Source organism: Saccopteryx leptura, chromosome 13 (assembly GCF_036850995.1).
Source record: "Saccopteryx leptura isolate mSacLep1 chromosome 13, mSacLep1_pri_phased_curated, whole genome shotgun sequence".
In the NCBI taxonomy this organism is placed as follows: Eukaryota; Metazoa; Chordata; class Mammalia; order Chiroptera; family Emballonuridae; genus Saccopteryx; species Saccopteryx leptura.
In genome coordinates, this window is record NC_089515.1 from 27,805,123 (window position 1) to 27,827,215 (window position 22,093).

The 22,093-nt window shown below is 42.9% G+C and overlaps 1 protein-coding gene and 2 pseudogenes across 2 annotated transcripts in view; 2 read left to right on the forward strand and 1 right to left on the reverse strand.

The window, feature by feature from the left end:
• The window catches only part of ENTPD7 (ectonucleoside triphosphate diphosphohydrolase 7), a 51,069-nt gene that overhangs the window by 10,356 nt on the left and 18,620 nt on the right, over positions 1-22,093 (reverse strand). For both annotated transcript variants that reach the window (XM_066355541.1, XM_066355542.1), the window contains exons 4-9: positions 20,217-20,422; positions 19,819-19,969; positions 14,662-14,765; positions 12,435-12,491; positions 6,865-6,998; positions 2,651-2,817 (exon numbers count right to left, since the gene is read on the reverse strand). In XM_066355541.1, coding sequence (XP_066211638.1) covers positions 2,651-2,817; positions 6,865-6,998; positions 12,435-12,491; positions 14,662-14,765; positions 19,819-19,969; positions 20,217-20,422 — 819 coding nt within the window. The remainder of the gene's footprint in view (positions 1-2,650; positions 2,818-6,864; positions 6,999-12,434; positions 12,492-14,661; positions 14,766-19,818; positions 19,970-20,216; positions 20,423-22,093) is intronic.
• Positions 845-1,493, forward strand: LOC136384895 (receptor-binding cancer antigen expressed on SiSo cells pseudogene; annotated as a pseudogene).
• On the forward strand, positions 9,715-11,576 carry LOC136384896 (small ribosomal subunit protein eS8 pseudogene; annotated as a pseudogene).

Genomic DNA, 22,093 nt, shown 5'->3' on the forward strand with positions numbered 1-22,093 from the left:
CTGGTCTAAGAATGTGCTTCACAGACACCTTGTTACTGTCTTACATGATGTCCCTAGAAACAAGGACAGAGTAAAACCATGGAGTTGAGTCATACGAATATTTAAGTTAAGCAAATTCAATTTAGCAAAAAAAGACAAAGGAAGCGAAAAAAGGAAAATGAGAGAAATATGTGTTCAATTTTGTTCAACCTTTTAGTCAACATGTAGATTTCCCAGTGTAATGTAAAATTGCAGATGTGAATCTGCTACCCACTCTCTGGGTATTCATTCCTGTTTGCCTTTTAAAAGTGCAAAATTGGGCCCTGGCCAGTTGGCTCAGTGGTAGAGCGTCGGCCTGGCGTACGGGGGACCCGGGTTCGATTCCCGGCCAGGGCACATAGGAGAAGCGCCCATTTGCTTCTCCACCCCCCCTCCTTCCTCTCTGTCTCTCTCTTCCCCTCCCGCAGCCAAGGCTCCATTGGAGCAAAGATGGCCCAGGCGCTGGGGATGGCTCCGTGGCCTCTGCCTCAGGCGTTAGAGTGGCTCTGGTCGCGGCAGAGCGACGCCCCAGAGGGGCAGAGCATCGCCCCCTGGTGGGCAGAGCTTCGCCCCTGGTGGGCGTGCCGGGTGGATCCCGGTTGGGCGCATGCGGGAGTCTGTCTGACTGTCTCTCCCCGTTTCCAGCTTCAGAAAAATACAAAAAAACAACAACAAAACAATAAAAGTGCAAAATTGCACCCTGCTGAGTGTGGTTCTAAAGTTTCAAAAAACAGCTGGGAGGAGGCGAAGTGGGAGGGGCTGGGGGAGTTTCCTGAGGAGGGGACCTGGCAGCTGCCAGTGTCAAAGGCTGGCAATAGTGAGGTGCATGTACCTGGCTCTGAGTGGGGAGGGGAGGGGAGGGGAGGGGAGGGGAGGGGCAGGTTTGAGCCCCACCCCGACCATCGCACAGTTCTGGGTACTTCGTCTGGACTGCCCAGCCACAGTATTCTCATTCCTGAAGAGATTAATATGCACATCTTGCCAAGGACAAAAATTAAGTGGAGACCAAGGGACTGCCAACTGAGGTTAAATCTGCAGCAGTTCCTGAACAGACACTGACAAGTGCACTTCTGGGATGCAGACACCACACAAGCATGAAGGCAGAAGAAGGGAATGGGAATGCAGCGACACAACAAAATGCTTGGACACACTGGACCAAGTTTTGGGATGTGACATCAACTACAAGGTAAACTTAGAAAATCGTTATTAAGAAGAGAGAACCAGTAAGTTCTGACATCTCAGGAAACACAGGTTTCTCTAGTTTAGCAGCTACACAAGATGAGTCATCACTCCTGTGAATTAGGTGACTTGGGTCCACGGTTAGAAAACGCCAAAGCACGGGAAGGAGACGAGGCAGCCTGGCAAGGTCTGAGGCAGCAGAAAACGGAAAAGAAAAAGCAGCAGAACAAGGAAGAAAGTAGAAATGGAAGCACAGTGGCTAATGAAGGAACAAAACTGGTGTGAAACTCTCATAGTAATTGTTCAGATGTCAGTGCCAGCAGGCGTGATCCGAGCTCTATAACCCAAGCAACAGTTGTGTGGTTTTAGGAGTACTTTCAGAATATAACCACACTGCTTGATTTTAATGCACTTATCACTATCCAGGATAACAGGATTCTGCCAAAACTTCTTGAACTCTTACTTACAAAAACAAAAAAGACATATGAGACAAAATGTTTTTAACATGATTCCCACACAACATGACTGAGTGGTGCAGAGAACTGGCATACACCAGGACCTCTACAAATGGGCTATATCAATACCTTTTCAAACTGGTGTTTCTAGCTAAACAAATGGGGATAAATAATTGTACAGTGAAAAGAACTCTGCCATCTACTATGCTTTCCTTCAATATACACAATAGTAAGATAATTTTAATGCTAAAAAAAACCCCACAACTGTTTGTATATTACGCTATAACTATGTTATCTGATACTCAAATGAAAACCTGGTCCCCACTGAAGGAAACGCTGCAGATTCTGGCATTAACAGAACATTTAAAGGTTAATTTTGACTACACATGCTTTTTATCTTTTAAAGCACACTAACTCCAGGCCTGACCTGTGGTGGCGCAGTGGGATAAAGCGTCGACCTGGAAATGCTGAGGTCGCCGGTTCAAAACCCTGGGCTTGCCTGGTCAAGGCACATATGGGAGTTGATGCTTCCAGCTCCTCCCCCCTTCTCTCTCTCTGTCTCTCCTCTCTCTCTGTCTCTCTCTCTCTGTCTCTCCCTCTCCTCTCTAAAAATGGATAAATAAATAAAATTTAATTATAAAAAAAAAAAGCACACTAACTCCAGCATAAAATGCAACTCCACTATCATTCAACAAACATGTCTTGAGCACTTTCATGTAGAAGGAATTGCTAGAATCTACATTATACTGCACATTTAAAATTAACAACTATTATTAACTCATAATAACTTTGTTATTATGAGTCATAATAACAAAGATCAGAATGCACTCTGACCCAGATCAATGAACAGAGGGTCTCTGTGAGATGCCACCCCACTGGCAGGGCTGGTCAGGAAGGAGGAGGAAGCAAGGATGTATCTTAGTAGGATATGAACATTTCTAATCCCTGCAACCTGACAACATCATATTTCGGAAGCACAGATCCCACATCAAACCTACCTGTTTTTGTTAAGAGTTTCATTCAGCACAAGGTCTTCATAGCGCTGCCGGGCAAAGTTGCCCCCAAAGCCCAGAAAGGTAGTGACGTAAACCCTATACACATGTTCGGTGTGTTGCACATCACAACCCAGGTTGAATTCAGCCAGCAGGATCTTTGCAGCTTCTTCCTGTAAAAAAATGTACAGAGAAACAAGGGAATTTTAGTTTAGGCTGATTCTTAGAGCTATGGCATTGCTAATACACCAAGTTTCATTGACTGACTACTCTTTAAAATATAACATTCTTTCGTCCATAAAGCATTATTTAAAAAAAAACCAAAACCATAAAATGACAAGTTGTACAAGAAAGAACAAATCAGAGGCTAAATACCAATTTAGAGGCTAAAACACTATTTTTTTTTTTTTGAGAGAGAGAGAGTGGAAGGGAAAGGGGGACACGAAAGGAGAGAGAGTGAAGCATCAACTCGTTGTCCCACTTAGCTGTGGAGCCATTGACTGCTCTTCACGTGTGCCCGACCTGGGTTTGAACCAGACCTTGGGGTGGAGCCAGCTCCCTCAGGATCAAGCCAGCGCCCTCCCCTCCGATTGAGCCAGTAACCTGGGCATTCCAGGAAGACACTATCCACTGCACCACCGGCCGGGGCCCCTAAAACACTATTTGTAGTTATGTAGAAGGTAGAATCATTACCGATGTTGTCATTACCTTGCATGTACTTTTCTCATTTTCTAATTCTCCAAAATGGAAATGTACTATTTTTGTAATTAGGGGGGAAAAAATCCTCTGGTAAAAGCAAATTTATGGAATTTGGGAGATTATTTTTTATGAGATTTATTCTATGGGTTTTTCTAAAACTATTCAAGAAGTCTTAATGTTCCCTGTGACAGATTTGGAATTGGGAAAGTTCAATTTTATTGTACCTCCAATGAAAAGATTCTCTCTATGTATTTATTTTTGACTGATAATGAATATAAAATTTCTTTTTGGGATGATGAAAACATTCTAGAATTCAACAATGGTGGTTGCATAATTATGTGAATGTGCAGAATTTTGTGAATTGTACAAAAAATGTATTAGGCATTTAGGATGACTTAAATTTTTATAAGTACTACTGTGGTATGCCTCGTCTCCTTCCGTTTTTTTATGAAGCACTAAGACCCATCTTTATGATCCATTATGTTATGTGTAATCTGTAGTCCACAAGTGTATTTTTATACCAATGTTGCTTTTTTAATCTGCACACACAAAAGTCATTCAAGACTTTAAGGCCCAGTGCTGTGACTTATCTCTTCGTATCAGATCCATGTCTTCATTTTACCTGCTGCATACATACTAACAAATAGAGACTAAAACATCCCTCAACCTAATTCCCAAAACCGCCAACCCTAGTACAGACTTCTTGGCGGATAGGCAAACCCAAATGTCCAATGGTCTTGCAGGATATTTGGATACATATGTTCATCAGATATTTCAAACTCAACATACTCAAAAGTAAACTCATTGGTTGTAGGACTTCAGCTAGAGATTAGAAAGATGTTCTCATCCAAACCTGCCAGACATTCTGGTTTGCCTGGTCTTAACCCTGCCCTTTCCCCTTGTGGTCTCTCTCAGTGACCGGGCTCCTCACCCTGCTGGTTAGTTCTCAGAGCTGGACCCCTTGGAACCACTGGCCATCCCTCTCTGATCTACCCACACCACCCCATTACATTGTTTTTTCACTCTAAAATATCTCAAATTTGTCCCTTCCCTTCCATTTCTTAGATCATCTACTTTAGCCCCTTATTACTTCTCATCCAAGGTTCCCTTACCTACACTTCTTTCTCTCTCTCTCTCTCTTTTTTTTTTTTTTTTTTTTTGTGACAGACAGAGAGACAGTGACACACAGGAAGGGAGAGAGATGAGAGCATCAATTCTTCATTGCGGCAGCAAATCTTCATTGCGGCAGCAAATCTTCATTGCGGCACCTTAGTTGTTCATTGACTGCTTTCTCATACAGTATGTGCCTTGACTGGGGGGCTCCAGCAAAGCGAGTGACCCCATGCTGAAGCCAGAAACCTTGGGCTCAAACCAGCAACCATGGGGTCATGTCTATTATCCCACGATCAAGCCAGTGACCCCGCACTCAAGCTGGTGAGCCCATGCTCAAGCCTACAACCTTGAGGTTTCGAAACTGGGTCCTCCATGTCCCAGCCCGATGCTCTATCCACTGTGCCACTGCCTGATCAGACCCTACATTTCTTTCTCTTAACACCAAAATTACTTTCCTAAAAAACAGATTGATTGGATCACAGCCATACAATTAACATAAGTCATAAAATTCAGAGATGGAAAGGACCATCAGGGTTTAATTACTTCATAGATGATGAAACTGAGGTCCTTACAAATACCCTATTCAAAAACCTTTGCGAATTCCCACTATTTGTAGCTATAAAAGCCTAATCCCCCAGCATGGCACCTATGGCACCCAAGAGCCTCATGATTTACTTCATCTTATCTTCCCAGCCTTACCTTTCACCTCCATGGAAAGTCCCATACTGCAACGGGCTATTCACCATTCCCTGGGCTCTCTGCTTTCACTGTGCCTTTGTGCATTCTGTTCACTCCACACATATGGCCTTCCTTCAGCCTCCACTATCATCACCCAAGGCCCAGGTAGATGTCTTACCTTCCATGAAGCTGGCATGCCTTCCATTCAAGCCTTGCAAATGGAGTTACCCTGCCAGTTTCCACATTGCCACAGCTTTGTTTAGACCAAAGGTTCTAAACACGGTGATTTTGTAACCCCAAGGCCATTTGGCACTATCTGGAGATACTTTTGATCACCAAATCTGGGAGTTGGGGGTGGGGGTGTTAGTAGCATCTGGTCAGGCCAGGGATGCTGCTAAACAGCATACAATACACAGAACAATCCCCACAACAAAGGCTTATCCAGCCCAAAATGTCGATAGTGCCAAGGACAAGAAACCCTGGTTTTCATCAAATTACAGCACTGTCACGGTTTGCCTGTTATTGCACACTGTCTCCACTAATAGAGTACAAACTTTTTGGATCAGTGTAACATGTCTCATTCCGTGAACGCAATAGGTGCTCACAAATGTCTGTATTTTTTCTTTCTTCTCTAAGATGAAATTTCTTCCTCAAACTACATCCTTTACATTGTAGTCAGGTAAGGAATATTCTAAGAATGGTATTATTGGTAAGGAAAAGGGACTAAAAGTTAAATGAATAAGTGTGTATCAAATACTGTGCTCTGGGATTTATTCGTACTATCATGTTTAGTTCTCAGGCAACCCTAGAAGACAAGCAGTATACTTATAATTGTTAAAATATATTAAACATTTATAATGCTTGGCAGTTTGCTTAGTGCTTTACCCACATGGCAGTATTTCATCCTCACAACTTTATGAAGTAGATACTATTATTATTCCCTTTCTACATATAAGGAAAGTAAGGCTCAGAGAGATCATACAAGCTAGCAAGTATCTCAACAAATACTTGTACCCAGGCAAGTCGGTCTAAATCCAAAGACAGTGCCCCCGCCCTTTTTTAAGATTTTATTTATTGAGAGAGGAGAGAAGGGAGAAATATCGACTCATAGCTGCTTCACTTTAGTTGTTCATTAGTTGCTTGTCATATGTGCCTTGACCGAGCAAGCCCAGGACTTCGAACCGGCAACTTCAGCGTCCCAGGTCAATGCTCTATCCACTGCGCCACCAAAGGCCAGGCACAGTACCTTTTTTTTTTTTTTTTTTTTTGTATCTTTCTGAAGCTGGACACGGGGAGAGACAGTCAGACAGACTCCCGCATGCGCCCGACCAGGATCCACCCAGCACGCCCACCAGGGGGCAACACTCTGCCCACCAGGGGGCGACGCTCTGCCCACCAGGGGGCGATGCTCTGCCCCTCCAGGGCCTCGCTCTGCCGCGACCAGAGCCACTCTAGCGCTTGGGGCAGAGGCCAAGGAGCCATCCCCAGCGCCCGGGCCATCCTTGCTCCAATGGAGCCTTGGCTGCGGGAGGGGAAGAGAGAGACAGAGAGGAAGGAGGGGGGCGTGGAGAAGCAAATGGGCACCTCTCCTATGTGCCCTGGCCGAGAATCAAACCCGGGTCCCCCGCACGCCAGGCCGACGCTCCACCACCGAGCCAACCGGCCAGGGCCAGTACCCTTCTTTTTTAAATACTGACATTCCTAGCAACTTTCCCTAAAAGGTAAAATACCTGTTTTGGAGGAAGGGCAGAGGTTGAGGTAGGAACTTCATAAGCAATTTGGAGAGAGGCTCCTCCCATATCCAGTATTCCTACTGTCCTTTTGCGTCCTGTTGCCAATTCCTGGGGAGCTTCAGCATCTGATTCTAAAATGAACAAGAGAACAGAAGGGGTCTAGTAATTTAAAACCAAAATTAGGTCAAAAAGGGAAAAAAACAGGAATTCCTTAAAAAATTAAAAGCAAACTGAGAGAAATTAACTGTATCAACTCTTATTTATATAGAAAAGAATTATTTCAAGTGACTTAAAACATGGCATTTTGATAATGTATCACTTGTAGAATATAAATATATATACATACTGTATATATGCTTTTTTTTTGACAGAGACAGAGAGAGGGACAGATAGGGACAGACAGGAAGGGAGAGAACTGAGAAGCATTAATTCTTCATTGCGGCACCTTAGTTGTTCATTGATTGCTTTCTCATATGTGCCTTGATTGGGGGGGGGGGTATAGCAGAACGAGTAATCCCTTGCTCAAGCTAGCGACCTTGGGTTCAAGCTGGTGAGCTGTGCTCAACCCAGATGAGCCTACGCTCAAGCTGGCGACCTCAGGGTTTCGAACCTGGGTCCTCTGCGTCATAGTCTGAGGCTCTATCCACTACACCACCACCACCTGGTCAGGCTGAATATATCTTAATGATAAAGGAAACAAACAAGTAACTTAAACTACATTCTAACAGTCTTATTGGTAATAGTATTGACATTATTATTTTGTGTGTGTGTATGTGTGTGTGACATAGACAGACAAGAGACAAAGAGAGGGACAGATTGGGACAGACAGACAGGGAGAGAGATGAGAAGCATCAATTCTTCATTGTGGCTCCTTAGTTGTTCATTGATTGCTTTCTCATATGTGCCTTGACCTAGGGGCTACAGCAGAGCAGTGACCCCATGCTCAAGCCAGCAACACTGGGCTTCAAGCCAGTGACCTTTGAGCTCAAGCCAACGACCATGGGGTCATGTCTATGATCCTATGCTCAAGCCAATCACCCAGCGCTCAAGTTGGTGAGGCCACACTCAAGCTGGATGAGCCTGTGCTCAAGCCAGCGACTTCAGGTTTCAAACCTGGGTCCTCTGAGTCCCAGTCCAATGGTATATCTACTGCACCACTGCCTGGTCAGGCTAAAACCATTAAACATATATTATGGAATGAAGCAAATATTTATGTTACCATCTTCAACATAAGAGAAACAAGATAGAAGTATAAAATCAAGTAAATTAATCACCTTATATAACCTTAAATACGAGTTGGAGATGTCACTATAAACTCATAATTTATTTTTCTCTTTCTAAAAAATACAGACTGCCTAGGCCTAGAAGCAATGATAATCTGGGAACAATGAGCACTCCCAGTATTTTAGACAACAGCCTCTAAATACCATCTTCCACTAAAAGAATGACTTCTTAAATTTTTTTAATTGATTGATTGATTTTAGGGAGAGGGAGAGACAGACATTGATTTGTCGTTCCACCCAGTCATGCATTCACTGGTTGATTCCTATATGTGCCCCTACCAGGGAACAAACCCACAATCTTAACATACCAATGAGCTACCCAGCCAAGGCTAAAAGAATGACTTTTATCCTGATATCAAGTCTAGGATAAAAATATACAAGATGGCCCTGGCCGGTTGGCTCAGCGGTAGAGCGTCGGCCTAGCGTGCGGAGGACCCGGGTTCGATTCCCGGCCAGGGCACACAGGAGAAGCGCCCATTTGCTTCTCCACCCCTCCGCCGCGCTTTCCTCTCTGTCTCTCTCTTCCCCTCCCGCAGCCAAGGCTCCATTGGAGCAAAGATGGCCCGGGCGCTGGGGATGGCTCTGTGGCCTCTGCCTCAGGCGCTAGAGTGGCTCTGGTCGCAACATGGCGATGCCCAGGATGGGCAGAGCATCGCCCCCTGGTGGGCAGAGCACCACCCCTGGTGGGCGTGCCGGGTGGATCCCGGTCGGGCGCATGCGGGAGTCTGTCTGACTGTCTCTCCCTGTTTCCAGCTTCAGAAAAATGAAAAAAAAAAAAAAAAAAAAATTAAAAAAAAAAATATACAAGATGAACATGGAATACCCTGGTGTGCCAAACAGCATGGGAAATATAAGACTATTGGGATCATGTTAAAAGGTACAAGAGCTAACCTATAGGTGTTCCTACTCACCAGTGATGCTACAATTTGTGATGTGATGGACCGTAATGCATCAACTACATTAAAATCTACAAGTTCATAATAATGCTGAAAAAAATAAAACAAAACCCTTCACTGGTTACCTATGGAAGCTGCTAGGATACCAAATCATTATTCCAAAATTTGCTAAATAAAGGGAAAGAATCAAGGATTTATTCTGTCTTTCCCCTAAGAACTATTATATATTTCAAGGTAATTAAATAGTTGATGAAGATTTCATTTTATAAAAATTCCAGCTGTCGGCCTGACCTGTGGTGGTCCAGGGGACCAAGTGTCGACCTGGGACGCTGAGGTTGCAGGTTCGAAACCCTGGGCTTGCCCGGTCAAGGCACATATGGGAGTTGATGCTTCCTGCTCCTCCCCCCTTCTCTCTCTCTCTCTCTCTCTCTGTCTCTCTTCTCTAAAATGAATAAATAAAAATAATTTTTAAAAAAGTTAAAAAAAAACATTAAAAAAAATTCCAGCCGTCAGATGCAAAAGGAATGACAGAATTAGCAAATTATCATTTTGCAACTTCCAGTGAAAAAACAAATCTAAGCAACAGATAACTGCCTACTAAACCATTAGGTGAAAAGTGAGTGGGGAATTTTTATAATAGATTATATCAGGCTGACAATACTTGAACCATGGACAAACACCTGATCAGTTTTAACATGGCTAAATGTAAGACAACCAGACATCACAACCAGACTCCTGATGTGACGCAGTAGGAAACATTTAGCACTATCTACGCTTTATTCTTCTGGAAAGAATTGAATGGGTGTCTAATAAAGCTTCTAGCCTAACTAAGTGGTGATGCAGTGGATAAAGTGGAGCCAGGTTCAAAACCCTGAGGTCGCTGGCTTGAGCGCGGGCTCACCAGCTTGAGCGCAGGGTAGCTAGCTTGAGTGTGGGATTATAGACATGACCCCATGGGCTCTGGCTTGAGCCCAAGGTTGCCAGCTTGAGCAAGGGGTCACTGGCTCAGCTGGAGCCCTCTGGTCAAGGCACAAATGAAAAAGCAATCAGTGAACTAAAGTGCTACAACTACGAGTTGATGCTTCTCATCTCTCTCCCTTCTTTCTGTCTGTCCCTGTTTGTCCCTTGACTCTCTCGCTGAAAAAATAAAATAAGTATAAAAAAATAATAAAGGTTCTATATCTAATCTCCAGTTTATAGGACATATAAGGGGGATGAGAAACATTAAAGACCCCACAAAGATGCAGTCAACCAAATTTAGAACACGGAAAATTCAGTATATCTAGTGACTAGTTGTTTTTCTTAATAAATGATTTAAGAAAGAAAAAGAGATGGGGGAAGGTTAACTGTTAGATTAAAAGAGACATATCAATCAAGTAAAACTTGTGAAATTTGTTTAGATTCTGATTTGAAGAAGACAGATATAAATAAATATTCTTGAGACAATCAGGGAAGTTTCTACCTGTGTATGCAATACGTACTACATACATATATCTATATATCTATATATCTATATCTATATCTATATCTATCTATCTATCTATCTATATATATATATATATATATATATATTTTTTTTTTTTTTGGTATTTTTCTGAAGCTTGAAACGGGGAGGCAGTCAGACAGACTCCTGCATGCGCCCGACCGGGATCCACCCGGCACGCCCACCATGGATTAGTCTGGGAGCTGCACAAAATTGTTTCTGCGGCCCGCGGGCCGCGAGTTTGAGACCCCTGGTCTAGAGTTTGCTTTTAAAAATCTAACAGGAAAGCTCTTTCCAGTGGGTGCCAAGCCATAGGCATCTCTCAGGACAACTGTCACAGCGCCACAAGACCGAGGGCAAGAGAAAGCTTTAGCACAAAAAGCAAAAATAGAAGCTGGGACGCCCTGCCGCCAACACTGAGACTGGCCCCCACCGCAGACACACAGTCCACGTGCGGGGAGGCCACAAAAAGTATCGTGTTTTGAGGATGGATGTGGGCAACTTCTCCTGGGGCTCACATTGTTGCATGGGCAAAACAAAGGTTACTCATGTTGTCTACAATGCATCCACCAATAATCTGGTCAGCACTAACACCTCAGTAAAGAACTCATGTGCTCACTGACAGCACACCATACCGACAGTGGTTTGAGTCCCACTAGACACTGCCCCTGGTCACAAGAAGGGGACCAAACTGACTACTGAGGAGATAGAAATTTTAAACAAAAAACAGTCAAAGAAAATTCAGAAGAAATATGATGAAAAGAAAAGGAATGCCAAAATCAGCAGTCTTCTGGAAGAACATTTCCAGCAAGGCAAGCATCCTGCATGCATGGCTCCAAGACGAGGCCGTGTGGCCAAGCAGATGGCTCTGAGCTGGAGGGTCAGGAGCTGGAGTTCTAGCTGGACAAAATCAAGGCCTGGAAAGGCACATCAATCCTCTTTCCTCCTATCTTAGCTCATGTAGTAAAGGTGTTTATTGTTCTCAAAAAAAAAAAATTCATTGGGAAAAAAATAACTTGTGTTGTGTGGAAGGAGTATGAAGACTAAAAGATGGCCCTGGGCCTGACCTGCGGTGGCGCAGTGGATAAAGCCTCGACCTGGAACGCTGAGGTCACTGGTTCAAAAACCCAAAAACCCTGGGCTTGCCTGGTCAAGGCACATGTGGGAGTTGATGCTTCTTGCTGCTCCTCTCTTTCTCTCTCTCCTCTCTAAAATGAATAAATAAATAAATAATTTAAAAAAAAAGAAAAAAAAGATGGCCCTGGTCGTTTGGCTCAGTGGTAGAGCGTCAACCGGCATGTGGAGGTCCCAGGTTCAATTCCCAGTCAGGGCACAGAGAAGGGACCATCTGCTTCTCCACCCCTACCCCCTTCTCTCTCTCTCTCTCTCTCTCTCTCTCTCTCTCTCTCTACCTCCCTCCCTCCCTCCCTCAGCCATGGTTCATTCAAGCAAGATGAACCCGGGCACTGAGGACGGTACCATGGCCTTGCCTCAGGCACTAAGATAAGATAGCTCAGCTACTGAGCAACGGGCCCAGATGGGCAGAGCATTGCCCCCTCATGGGCTTGCCAGGTGGATCCCAGTCGGGGTGCATGCGGGAGGGAGTCTGACGCTCTGCCTCTTCGCCTCTCAATCAGAAAAAGAAGACTAAAAGATGGCAAAATGTTAGTAAGTGTTGGGTCTGGGTAACAGATTCATAAAGGTTCATTTTATTATTTACTTCTGTGATAGTTTCAAACTTTCCATATTAAAAAGTTAAAAAATAAAAGAAAAAATCAGGCTGAAAAAGGAAGCAAATTAAGTTTTAAGAAACAAAAATGGAAACAACTCAACATATTAGCACTTAGATGCTATTGATAGAGTATGACTTAAACCTTTAGTCCTTCACAAGACAACATTACTCACCATCCTCATGGTCAAATCTTCCCAAAACAAAGTTGATTCCAATCCATGCATATACCCCTAAGAGAGAAACATAAAAGCCCTCACTTAATTCTCTACAGCTACGCCATGTACACACCTCTCTGTCCACAGGGCTGCTTATTCTCCTTTTCTTGGACAAAAGTACTAATAGTATTTTACTCTATACACTCAGTGTATGAATGTAAAATCTTTTATCTTGTGATTTCTTTTCCCCCTTTTAAAACCATTTGCATTTTTAAAATTTCCTACAATGAATAGGAATCATTGTTGTAGAAACAAGTGTTAAACAAAGCTAATCTTGGAGTTCTGGTTTGGACAGATGGAGTAAGCACATTCCACTCCCCACTGAACACAAGTCTAAACTCTGGATAGATGTGGGGGCAGCTTTCTCAGAATGCTGAAAGTAAATGATAGTAGACACACTGGGACAGAGACCAGGATTTAAAGAACCACTAAACCAGTGATGAGCTTTCCCTATTTCCCCTCTTATACTGCCCGGCTTGGGCTCAAAAGCAGCTTGATTGCAACACAAAAGTCCACACCGGGTATGGACAAAAAGAACTTTAAAGACTTTGCTTTCTGTTCCAAGGAAAAGGAAAGGGGGACTGACACTACAGGTTTAGGGAGAGTGGGGGAAATCCCTTGCTTTTTTTTTTTTTTTTTTACTTTGTTTTCTCTTACCAGGCAATCCTACAGCAACAAAGGTGAATATTGGCAGGTAACTAAAACCCTGAGGGATGTGAATCCTTCTCTCTGACCAGAGGAGCTGTAGCCTCAAGAGTTGCAGCAAATCCCTATTGCATATTTTTTCCCTCTGCCCTCTCCCACTCAGCCCTGGATGCAGACACAATCATGGACTGCATGGCAGAATGGACAAGTTAAAACTCTTAGCTTTCTGACCAGAGGATCATGAAAGCGAGCCCTGAGCAACCAGAAAGTAACGGGGGAGGTCGTGGAGAGAAGGGAATAAAGTTGTGTTTGAACTCTGGGGCTCACCTCCAAGCTATGCATGCATGAATCTGACTCTAAACAATACATCAAAGGCTTTAAGAACTGAGGTAGGGGTTTAGACAACCCATTTGTTTGGACTATACTCAGGATCCAGAATGGTCAACAGCTAGCACACACATGGGACAAGTTCAAATAGTGCCACTGCTTTGAAAAATGAACCAAAAGAATCACAGCCCACAGAAGGCAGGTCAGAACTTGAGGCCTGAACCTAGCCAGGTCAACTGTCTGCTCAAACAAACATCAATATTCTTCTTATGACTGAATCAAGACCCAAAGTCTCATCATGTAGTATTCAAAATGTATAGGATACAATATAAAATGACTTGGCATACAAAGAACTAGGAAAATCTCAACTCATAAGGGAAAAGATGGTCAAAAGACACCAACCATGATGCGACAGAGATAAGAATTATCAAGGATATTCAAGCAGCTATATAACCAAGAAATAAAATCAGTCTTACAATGAATGGAAAGATAGAAAGTCTCAACAAAGAAAAGAATATAAAAAGAGCCAAATAAAAATTTTAGGACTGAAAAATGCAATGTTGAAACTGAAGAAGGTAAATCTTTTCCCTTATGTAGACTGCAACTAGCAGACGTACAAGGTCTTATTTTTCAAGAAATGAAAACATAGTTCACCACACATTCCACATCTGGGCGATATGAGGACACACATTCCACTCCTTCTACTCCATCCCCAAACTACAAACCCAACAGTGTGCGTTTTTAAGGAAAGTATCAATACTGCATAGTAAATGCAATAAAGGGAGAGCCCATAAGAAAACAAAAGTAATTCATCCTGCTCAGCTACCGGAATTAAAGTTTCCCCTTACTTTTACCTAATAATTTGCTTTACACTTGAATTTGGCAAACTCAGTACAACTCCTAGACCTACATATGTTTTCAAAACCACATTTGGCTAACCAAAGACCCATTTAGAATCACCATTAAATAATAATACATTCTTATTAACGTAGTCCTTAGCACAAAGTTAAAAACATATAATTTTATGACTTCTAGAAGCACATTTTCTAAAGCATAACATGCAAATAATCAAACTACGCAGCAGAATCAAGAAAATTACCGTCAGAAAAACAAAAATCAAATACATAGAAGTAATGCTCAACACTCATTAGAGAGACTATGTCATGGCTGGCTGGCCGGCAGGTGAGCCAGCGCACCCCCCAAAGCCCAGTACCTTCCTGCTTCCCAGAGATCACTTCTGCCTGAGACTGGGAAAAGAGGAAGTCAAACTCCAGTGGTAAATCTTTCACTAGATCAGCCAAGATAGCCAACTGCTTCCTGTAAGAAAGAACAAAAAAATCCAGAAGTCAGTTGTTAAATTCTCTTCCCATAAACACCCTCAATTTGACCTTCTACTTAGCCTTGCTATGCCCTCACTGTTCACCAACGTCATGCCATCTCTTTGAGCCCTGCTTTTCTCGGGTACCTCCTTTGATGCCAAAAGTTTAAACTGCCTCCAAAATATAACCTCCTACTTAAAAGGCAATTATGGTTAATAGCAATACTTTTCCTTTATATAATGTTACAATTCAAACAGTGTTAAAAGATGAGATTATGGTTTTATGCCTCTCACAGGCTGCATAAGCCACAGGAAGTTGAAGCACAGTTTCACAATCTATAAAACAGATGTAATTACATTATAACTAACTACTACAAAAGAAAGCTGCTAAATTGAGGAACACAATCTCGGAAACAATGCCTCACTTCATTCACCACACAAGAAGCACTGTAGGGTCCACCGGTTTTTACATAATCCTTTACATAAGCTTGTAAGAAACTTTTTAATCTCCCTTTCTATATTTCACAGCTGTTTTTTTTCTTCTTTATAAAATCTTACTATTTGAAAATCCCAGATCAGAATCAAAACCCAAAGGTCATAACAATTTGGGAATAACATTTGAAGCTTAGTATCTATAGGGTTGTTTTTTTTCTTCTAAAGTTTTACGTTATCAGTATTATCAGACAAAAAAAAAGCAAGAAACAAAGCTAAAAGTAACACAATGTGTGAGGTCAGTTGGCAACGGGGGAAAGTCACGTGGGGAACCAGGCCCAGGAGCTTTGTCTGGAACCGCCCATCTCCATGCCCGCCAAAACAAACGCCTGGGAGCCCTTTGAAAAAGAACCACTGTGTCAGCCAATGAAATTTCACCACATCATATCAATTCGCCTTCACCCTACCAACCCTATAAATTACCCCCAAAAGGGAGAATCTGTGCAACTTCTCTGGCCCGTTTTGCAGACCAGAGAACCTCATCCGGGATGCGCTCTACTAAATAAAGCTTTTGCTATTCCACATTTGGTGGCTTCGTCCTTCTTTCTTCCTTGGCGGGGAAAATACCTTACGCTATGAATCTAGAGAAAGTGGTTAAAAATAAGACCAATTATCTTGGGTTTTAAAAATTACTCATTACAAAAATATTCTACCGGTTCAGACAGTTGTCCGCATGACTTGGTGAACAATGTTTTTACCACTTCAAAGTGAAGAATTATATTTAACTTTTTTTTTTTACTTTTTGATTTTTGTAGAGAGAAAGAAGGAGGGAGGGGAGGGGAGGGGAAGAAAAGGAAGGAAAAAAGAGAGAGAAAGAAGGAGAGAGAGAAATATCAATTTGTTGTTCCACCTAACCACACATTCGCCAGTCGACTCCTGCATGTGCCCCAACGGGAGAACCCTGCAACCCAGTGCACAGGGACCACACTGCCATGAACCATGTCACCCAGCCAGGGCAAATTACATTTATTGTCATAATCTTCCAGTATAATGTCAAATACGGTTTCTAAGAAATTGGTATACATATAAAAGTCATGCAATATAAATTTCACATAGGAAACAGCAAGAGCTCTTTCGCTCTCCCCATGGGATATGCTTTAACTACCCCAGAAAAGAGGCTTGCTAGGTTGAGTTATGATACAGAAGAATGGAAGAACAGGCACCAACACACTGCTGTCTGGAATGCCAATTACTGCTACGATCTTTCTAAGGGGCAATCTAGAACTCTGCTTCAGAGATTTTAATGTGCTTATTAACCTCTGACCCAGCTGCTACATTTGGAAATCTACTTCAAGGAAATCATCAAATAAAAATACAAAGAGGAAGAACACTGCAGCATTATTTAAACAATGAAAAACCAGAAGTAACCTAAAATACATAAACAGGCCAATTAGTTAAATAACTTATAGCTTATCCACACAATGTAACACTATGTACATGGTTAAAAGAAATGAGGTCAAGCCTGACTGGGCGGTGGCACAGTGGATAGAGCGTCGGACTGGGATGCAGAGGACCCAGGTTCGAGACCCTGAGGTCGCCAGCTTGAGCCCAAGGTCACTGGCTCCAGCAAGGGGTTACTCGGTCTGCTGAAGGCCCGCAGTCAAGGCACGTATGGGAGAGCAATCAATGAACAATTAAGGTGTCGCAATGCGCAACGAAAAACTAATGATTGATGCCTCTCATCTCTCTGTTCCTGTTTGTCTGTCCCTGTCTATCCCTCTCTCTGACTCTCTCTCTGTAAAAAATAAAAGAAAAAAGAAAAAAAAAGAAAAAAAGAAATGAGGCCAAGTTACAGCTGCATCTACTAACATGAAAGTTTGCCCAATACATTTTGAGTTCTAATAGGTTACAAAACAACATATGATATCCTAATTTATGTTAACAAACAAAACAAAACACTAACTTCCATTTTCTAAAATACTCTATTAAAAAAAACCTTTTAGTGGCAAAATGTTGACAACTGTTGAAGCTGGGTGGTGGGTAAATGGGGATTCATTACATCATTCTCTACTCTTATATATGTTTGAAATTTCCCATAATAAAAGCGGTTTATTTCCTTAAATATCACCTTGTATTGCACCTCTGTATTTTTTTTGAGCGAGAGAGAGAGAGAGAGAGAGGGAGAGAGGGAGGAAGGGAGAGAGATGACACGACTCGTAGTTGTGTAGTTGTGTCACTTTAGTTGTTCATTGATTGCTTCTCACATGTGCCTTGATGGGGGGGTGTGCTCAAGCTGAGCCAATGACCCCACGCTCAAGCTGGTGAGCCTGCACTCAAGCCAGCGGCCTCAGAGTTTCAAACCTGGGACCTCAGCTTTCTAAGGCCAACTCTCTATCCACTGTGCCATAACCAATCAAGCACTTTTGTAATTTTTTAAACGGTTTTTCCACTACAAAATAAAAAGGAAGTGAAACAAATTCTGTTAGTCCAGGCCTTTGTCAAAGAAATTAAACCTAGTGCCAATAAATTCAAAATATAGTCTAGCTAATTTAAATCCAATTCTGAATATTGCTCAAAAATGCTAATAAATTAGAAAACCACTTATACAAAACAGGTTTTTGCAGTGCTGGTCACACTTATGTCAACTACAGATGCCTTAGAGGGAGCGATGATTTCATAAGCCCAGGACAGGGGCGGAGGTCCCAGGGACTCTGTTCGGAGAGAACTTCTTTGACAAACTGAGGTGTGCTGAGCAGTGCCAGGGGGTGAGGCGATCCTCCCTGCTCCAGACGTACAGAACGTGGCCAAACCATCGCCCTGCTGGCTGGCTCTCCTTTCTGACCTCCCAGTCAGCTTCCCCGCGGGCCCTTCTGCCCCCTCCTTCCCTGCGAGAGCTCAGGCTACTCACAGACTTGTGATGTGGCACTACCTCTGTCATCTGTACTCTTCCCTGGGTTTCTAAAATTTTGAACAATGTAAATATTACTTAAGTCAAAAATAAATTTTAAATTGTGCATTATGATTGCAACTTGTACAAATTGTGTACAGATGTACAGAGAAGAAGGGAATGTGACAAAATAAAACAGTTTTGAGAGTAGGATTATAAGGGTTTTTGTTTTGGGTTTGTTTTTTATACTTTTATGATTTCCTTTAATAATGTAAAGTGGTAGGGATAATATTTTAGTTTGGTTTTAAAAATAAGTTAAAAAAAAAAGAAATGTAAAGACCAGGACATATGGGAAAACAAGGAGCTAGAAGGCCTCTCATGCTGACAGATGGCTGTATAAAATAATCTGCTTCTCAACAGTAAATCAGACAGTAGACCAGTAACTTCGGTCTAAACAGAAGGAAAGAAGTTCACGGAAAGCGGTGCTGACACGTTAGACTGCCCGCACGTCTGGATAAGCCGCACGGAGCCCTACATGCATGGCTGAGGTCTTGTTGTTGTTGGCCAAGTACACAAAATAAAATTTGTGGCAAGGGGAACTGCTATTTACCAAGAAAAATATTTAAGCTAATAAGAAATGCCTGCCTGACCAGGTGGTGGCACAGTGGATAGAGCATCGGATTGGGATGCAGAAGGACCCAGGTTCGAGACCCCAAGGTCGCCAGCTTGAGCGCGGGCTCATCTGGTTTGAGCAAAGAGCTCACCAGCTTGGACCCAAGGTCGCTGGCTCCAGCAAGGGGTTACTTGGTCTGCTGAAGGCCCACGGTCAAGGCACATGTGAGAAAGCAATCAATGAACAACTAAGAAGTCGCAACGCGCAACGAGAAACTGATGATTGATGCTTCTCATCTCTCTCCGTTCCTGTCTGTCTGTCCCTGTCTATCTCTGCCTCTGTTAAAAAAAAAAAAAGAAATCATAAAAAAAAAAAAAAAAAAGAAATACGTAATGCCTATGAGACTAAGAACTTCCAGAAGGATGGACTCTAAGTTAAGGGAGCTCACTCCCATCCCATGATCGTATCTGTGGAGGGGTCAGGGAGACGGTCAGAGGAGAGCGGGCTAACCTAAGTACAGCCACTGCCTCTTCCTCCTCTTCTGCCAGTGAGGAAAGGGGGATCAGATGGCAAGATGCCAGGCTAACCTGCCAAGGTCAAGAGGAGAAAGACTTGACTGGCTGGGGTTGAAAAAACTGATATAAAGCAATGGAGCCTGAGCTTTGCAAGTAGCACCTACTACACCAGGGAGCCAGGCAGTCAGAGAAAGCAGCAGCATTTCTACCAGAGCCCTCCTACCGGCCCCCAGGTACCCAGTCCCTCCGGCGACCCTCTTACTGACGCATTATGCTCCCCCTCTAGGCGCCTTCTGATCCTAATGTAACACCATCACCACTGCTCCAAACCCTCAACCAAAACTCAGAATCATTACAGGCATCTCAGATAGATGTGGATCTGAAAGAAGCAAGTGAATGAGGGTGTGAACAGTGACTGTGAAATAATTGGATGGAGAGGAAGACTGGCTCTGTTTTTCAGCAAGGACTCTTTCAGTGCCACCTCTCAACTCTGCGGTACACTCACACCCCACCTTCAGACCAGGAACCACAGAGGACACATATGGAATCGGCCTTCCCACCCTCTCGCCACCCATTTCCTGTGTTTCTCAGGCCCTGCAGCTCACCTCTCAGGAAGAAGCCTCATGCCCGCCGTGCACAGAATGTAAAGGGGGGTCTCCTTGTGTTTCTTCACAGGCACGTGGGCAGCAGCGAAGCTCAGCAGAGGACGAAGGTAATCGCTGGCATGTTCAGGAGTGTCTGCCATTGCAGAGATTCCTTAGTAAAGATAAAGTATTTTCTTTAAAAAGCAGATCACATATACTCAGAAGACTAATAGCCCACAGGGTTCTGCTTAAGGTCCTAAACATTTATTTGAGGGGGCAAGGCAATGAATGATATCTCTCCCATTGTCCAAGAATCTCAAGAAAAAAGGGTAGCTTTGCTTTCTCCTCCTTCTCTACTCTCCTCTCTCATGCCTACAGCAGATAAAGAGATGGATAACAAAAAGTATTCCAGTTAGTACCTGGCTTGATTTTTTTAACCACTGGTTGGCTGTTGCGGTCTCTCATCTGTTTGATGTCCAATAAATCATGAGGGTTCCCATTATGTCTTGGCCAAAAATAAACAAAAATCCGGGAACCACTGCTGCCGCAGTCCACAACAAGTCCATAATTTAGATTTGGGTCTTCAGTGTTAGTAGCTTCAAGTTCCCCTACTCGAGCCAAATACCTAAGCCAGGCAAAAAAGAGAACTCAGTGTGAAGAAGTCAGGTCCAAAGAAGGCACCACCATTTCATTCGTTATTCATAATTCTTCATTAACTGTCTATATGTGCCAGGCACATGGGACTGATGGGTCCTAACAAAACAATGAAACAATATTGACCATATGTACTGATGCCTACGAGACAACTGCTGGTCTTTTGCCTAGAGGTCAATAAAGTTAGAGAACTAATAGACTCCTCCATATCTGGGGGCAGCTCTGAAACTGACTGAGGTAACAAACCTTTTACCAAGCATTAACAAGTTTCTAGGCCTCAGTAAATAACTAGTTTTTCTTGTTATAAGCCACTAACTTCTGGGGTGGTTTGCTGTATACACTAAATAACTAAAATAATCCTAATAACTTCTTTTCTATCTATCTATTTATCCTTTCAGTATATAAACATAAAATATACTATGGAGCCTGACCAGGCAGTGGCACAGTGAATAGAACGTTAAACTGGGACGCAGAGGACCCAGGTTCGAAACCCTGAGGTTGCCAGCTTGAGTGCAGGATCATAGACATGACCCCATGGTTGCTGGCTAGAGCCCAAAGGTTGCTGGCTTCAGCAAGGGGTCACTAGATTTGCTGGAGCCTCCCAGTCAAGGCACATATGAGGTAGCAATCAATGAACAACTAAGATGCTACAACGAACCGATGCTTCTCATTTTTCTCCCTTCCCGTCTGTCTGTCTCTATTTGTACCTCTCTCTGTCTCTGTCTCAAAAAAAAAAAAAAAATACACACACACACACACACACACACACTATGGAATGACATTATTTTCTATGGGATTTTTTTTTGCTTTGCATTTTAAATTGCTAAAACTGCATTAATTAAAGTATATTTCATAAAAATTATTCTTTTCTACAATCTTTTCAAAGTTTTCTAGCTATAAAAAATATTCATAAAGTATGTAGTATATGGTATAAAGAAGAAAAATAAAACAATGCCTTTGTACTTACCACAATACACTGTGTAACACTATAAATAAAATAATACACTGTGAAAAATAGAAGCTTCTAGGCCCAAGACAGTACTCTGTGTTGAGATTTTCTTTTGATTCTCATTCTAAGACACCTGACTGATAGCAGGAAGATGAAACAAGTAAAAGATGTTACCAGCGACACCAAGGTTTGAGCCCCAGCTCTTAGCACTGTCTACACTGTGGGACCTCAGCAAATTCCCTATTCTCTCAGACTGTTCCCTCCGCTGTGAAACAGGGCAGGTGGAGCCTCTGCCCTCAGACACACGGAGCCCAGCAGTCAGCACAGTGTGTGCGGCCCTGCAGCTCTTACCGCGTGATAAGAGCGGGGAGCAAAAAGTAGACGGGGCTGAAAAAATCCAGAAAGAAGAGGTGAAGAGTTGGTAAATACTTCTGAGCTCTGAGACTTTTTTTTTTTTTTAACAGAGACAGAGAGAGAGAGTCAGAGAGAGGGATAGATAGGGACAGACAGACAGGAACAGAGAGAGATGAGAAGCATCAATCATCAGTTCTTTGTTGCGACACCTTAGTTGTTGATTGCTTTCTCATATGTGCCTTGACAGCGGGCCTTCAACAGACTGAGTAACCCCTTGCTCGAGCCAGCGATCTTGGGTCCAAGTTGGTGAGCTTTGCTCAAACCAGATGAGCCTGTGCT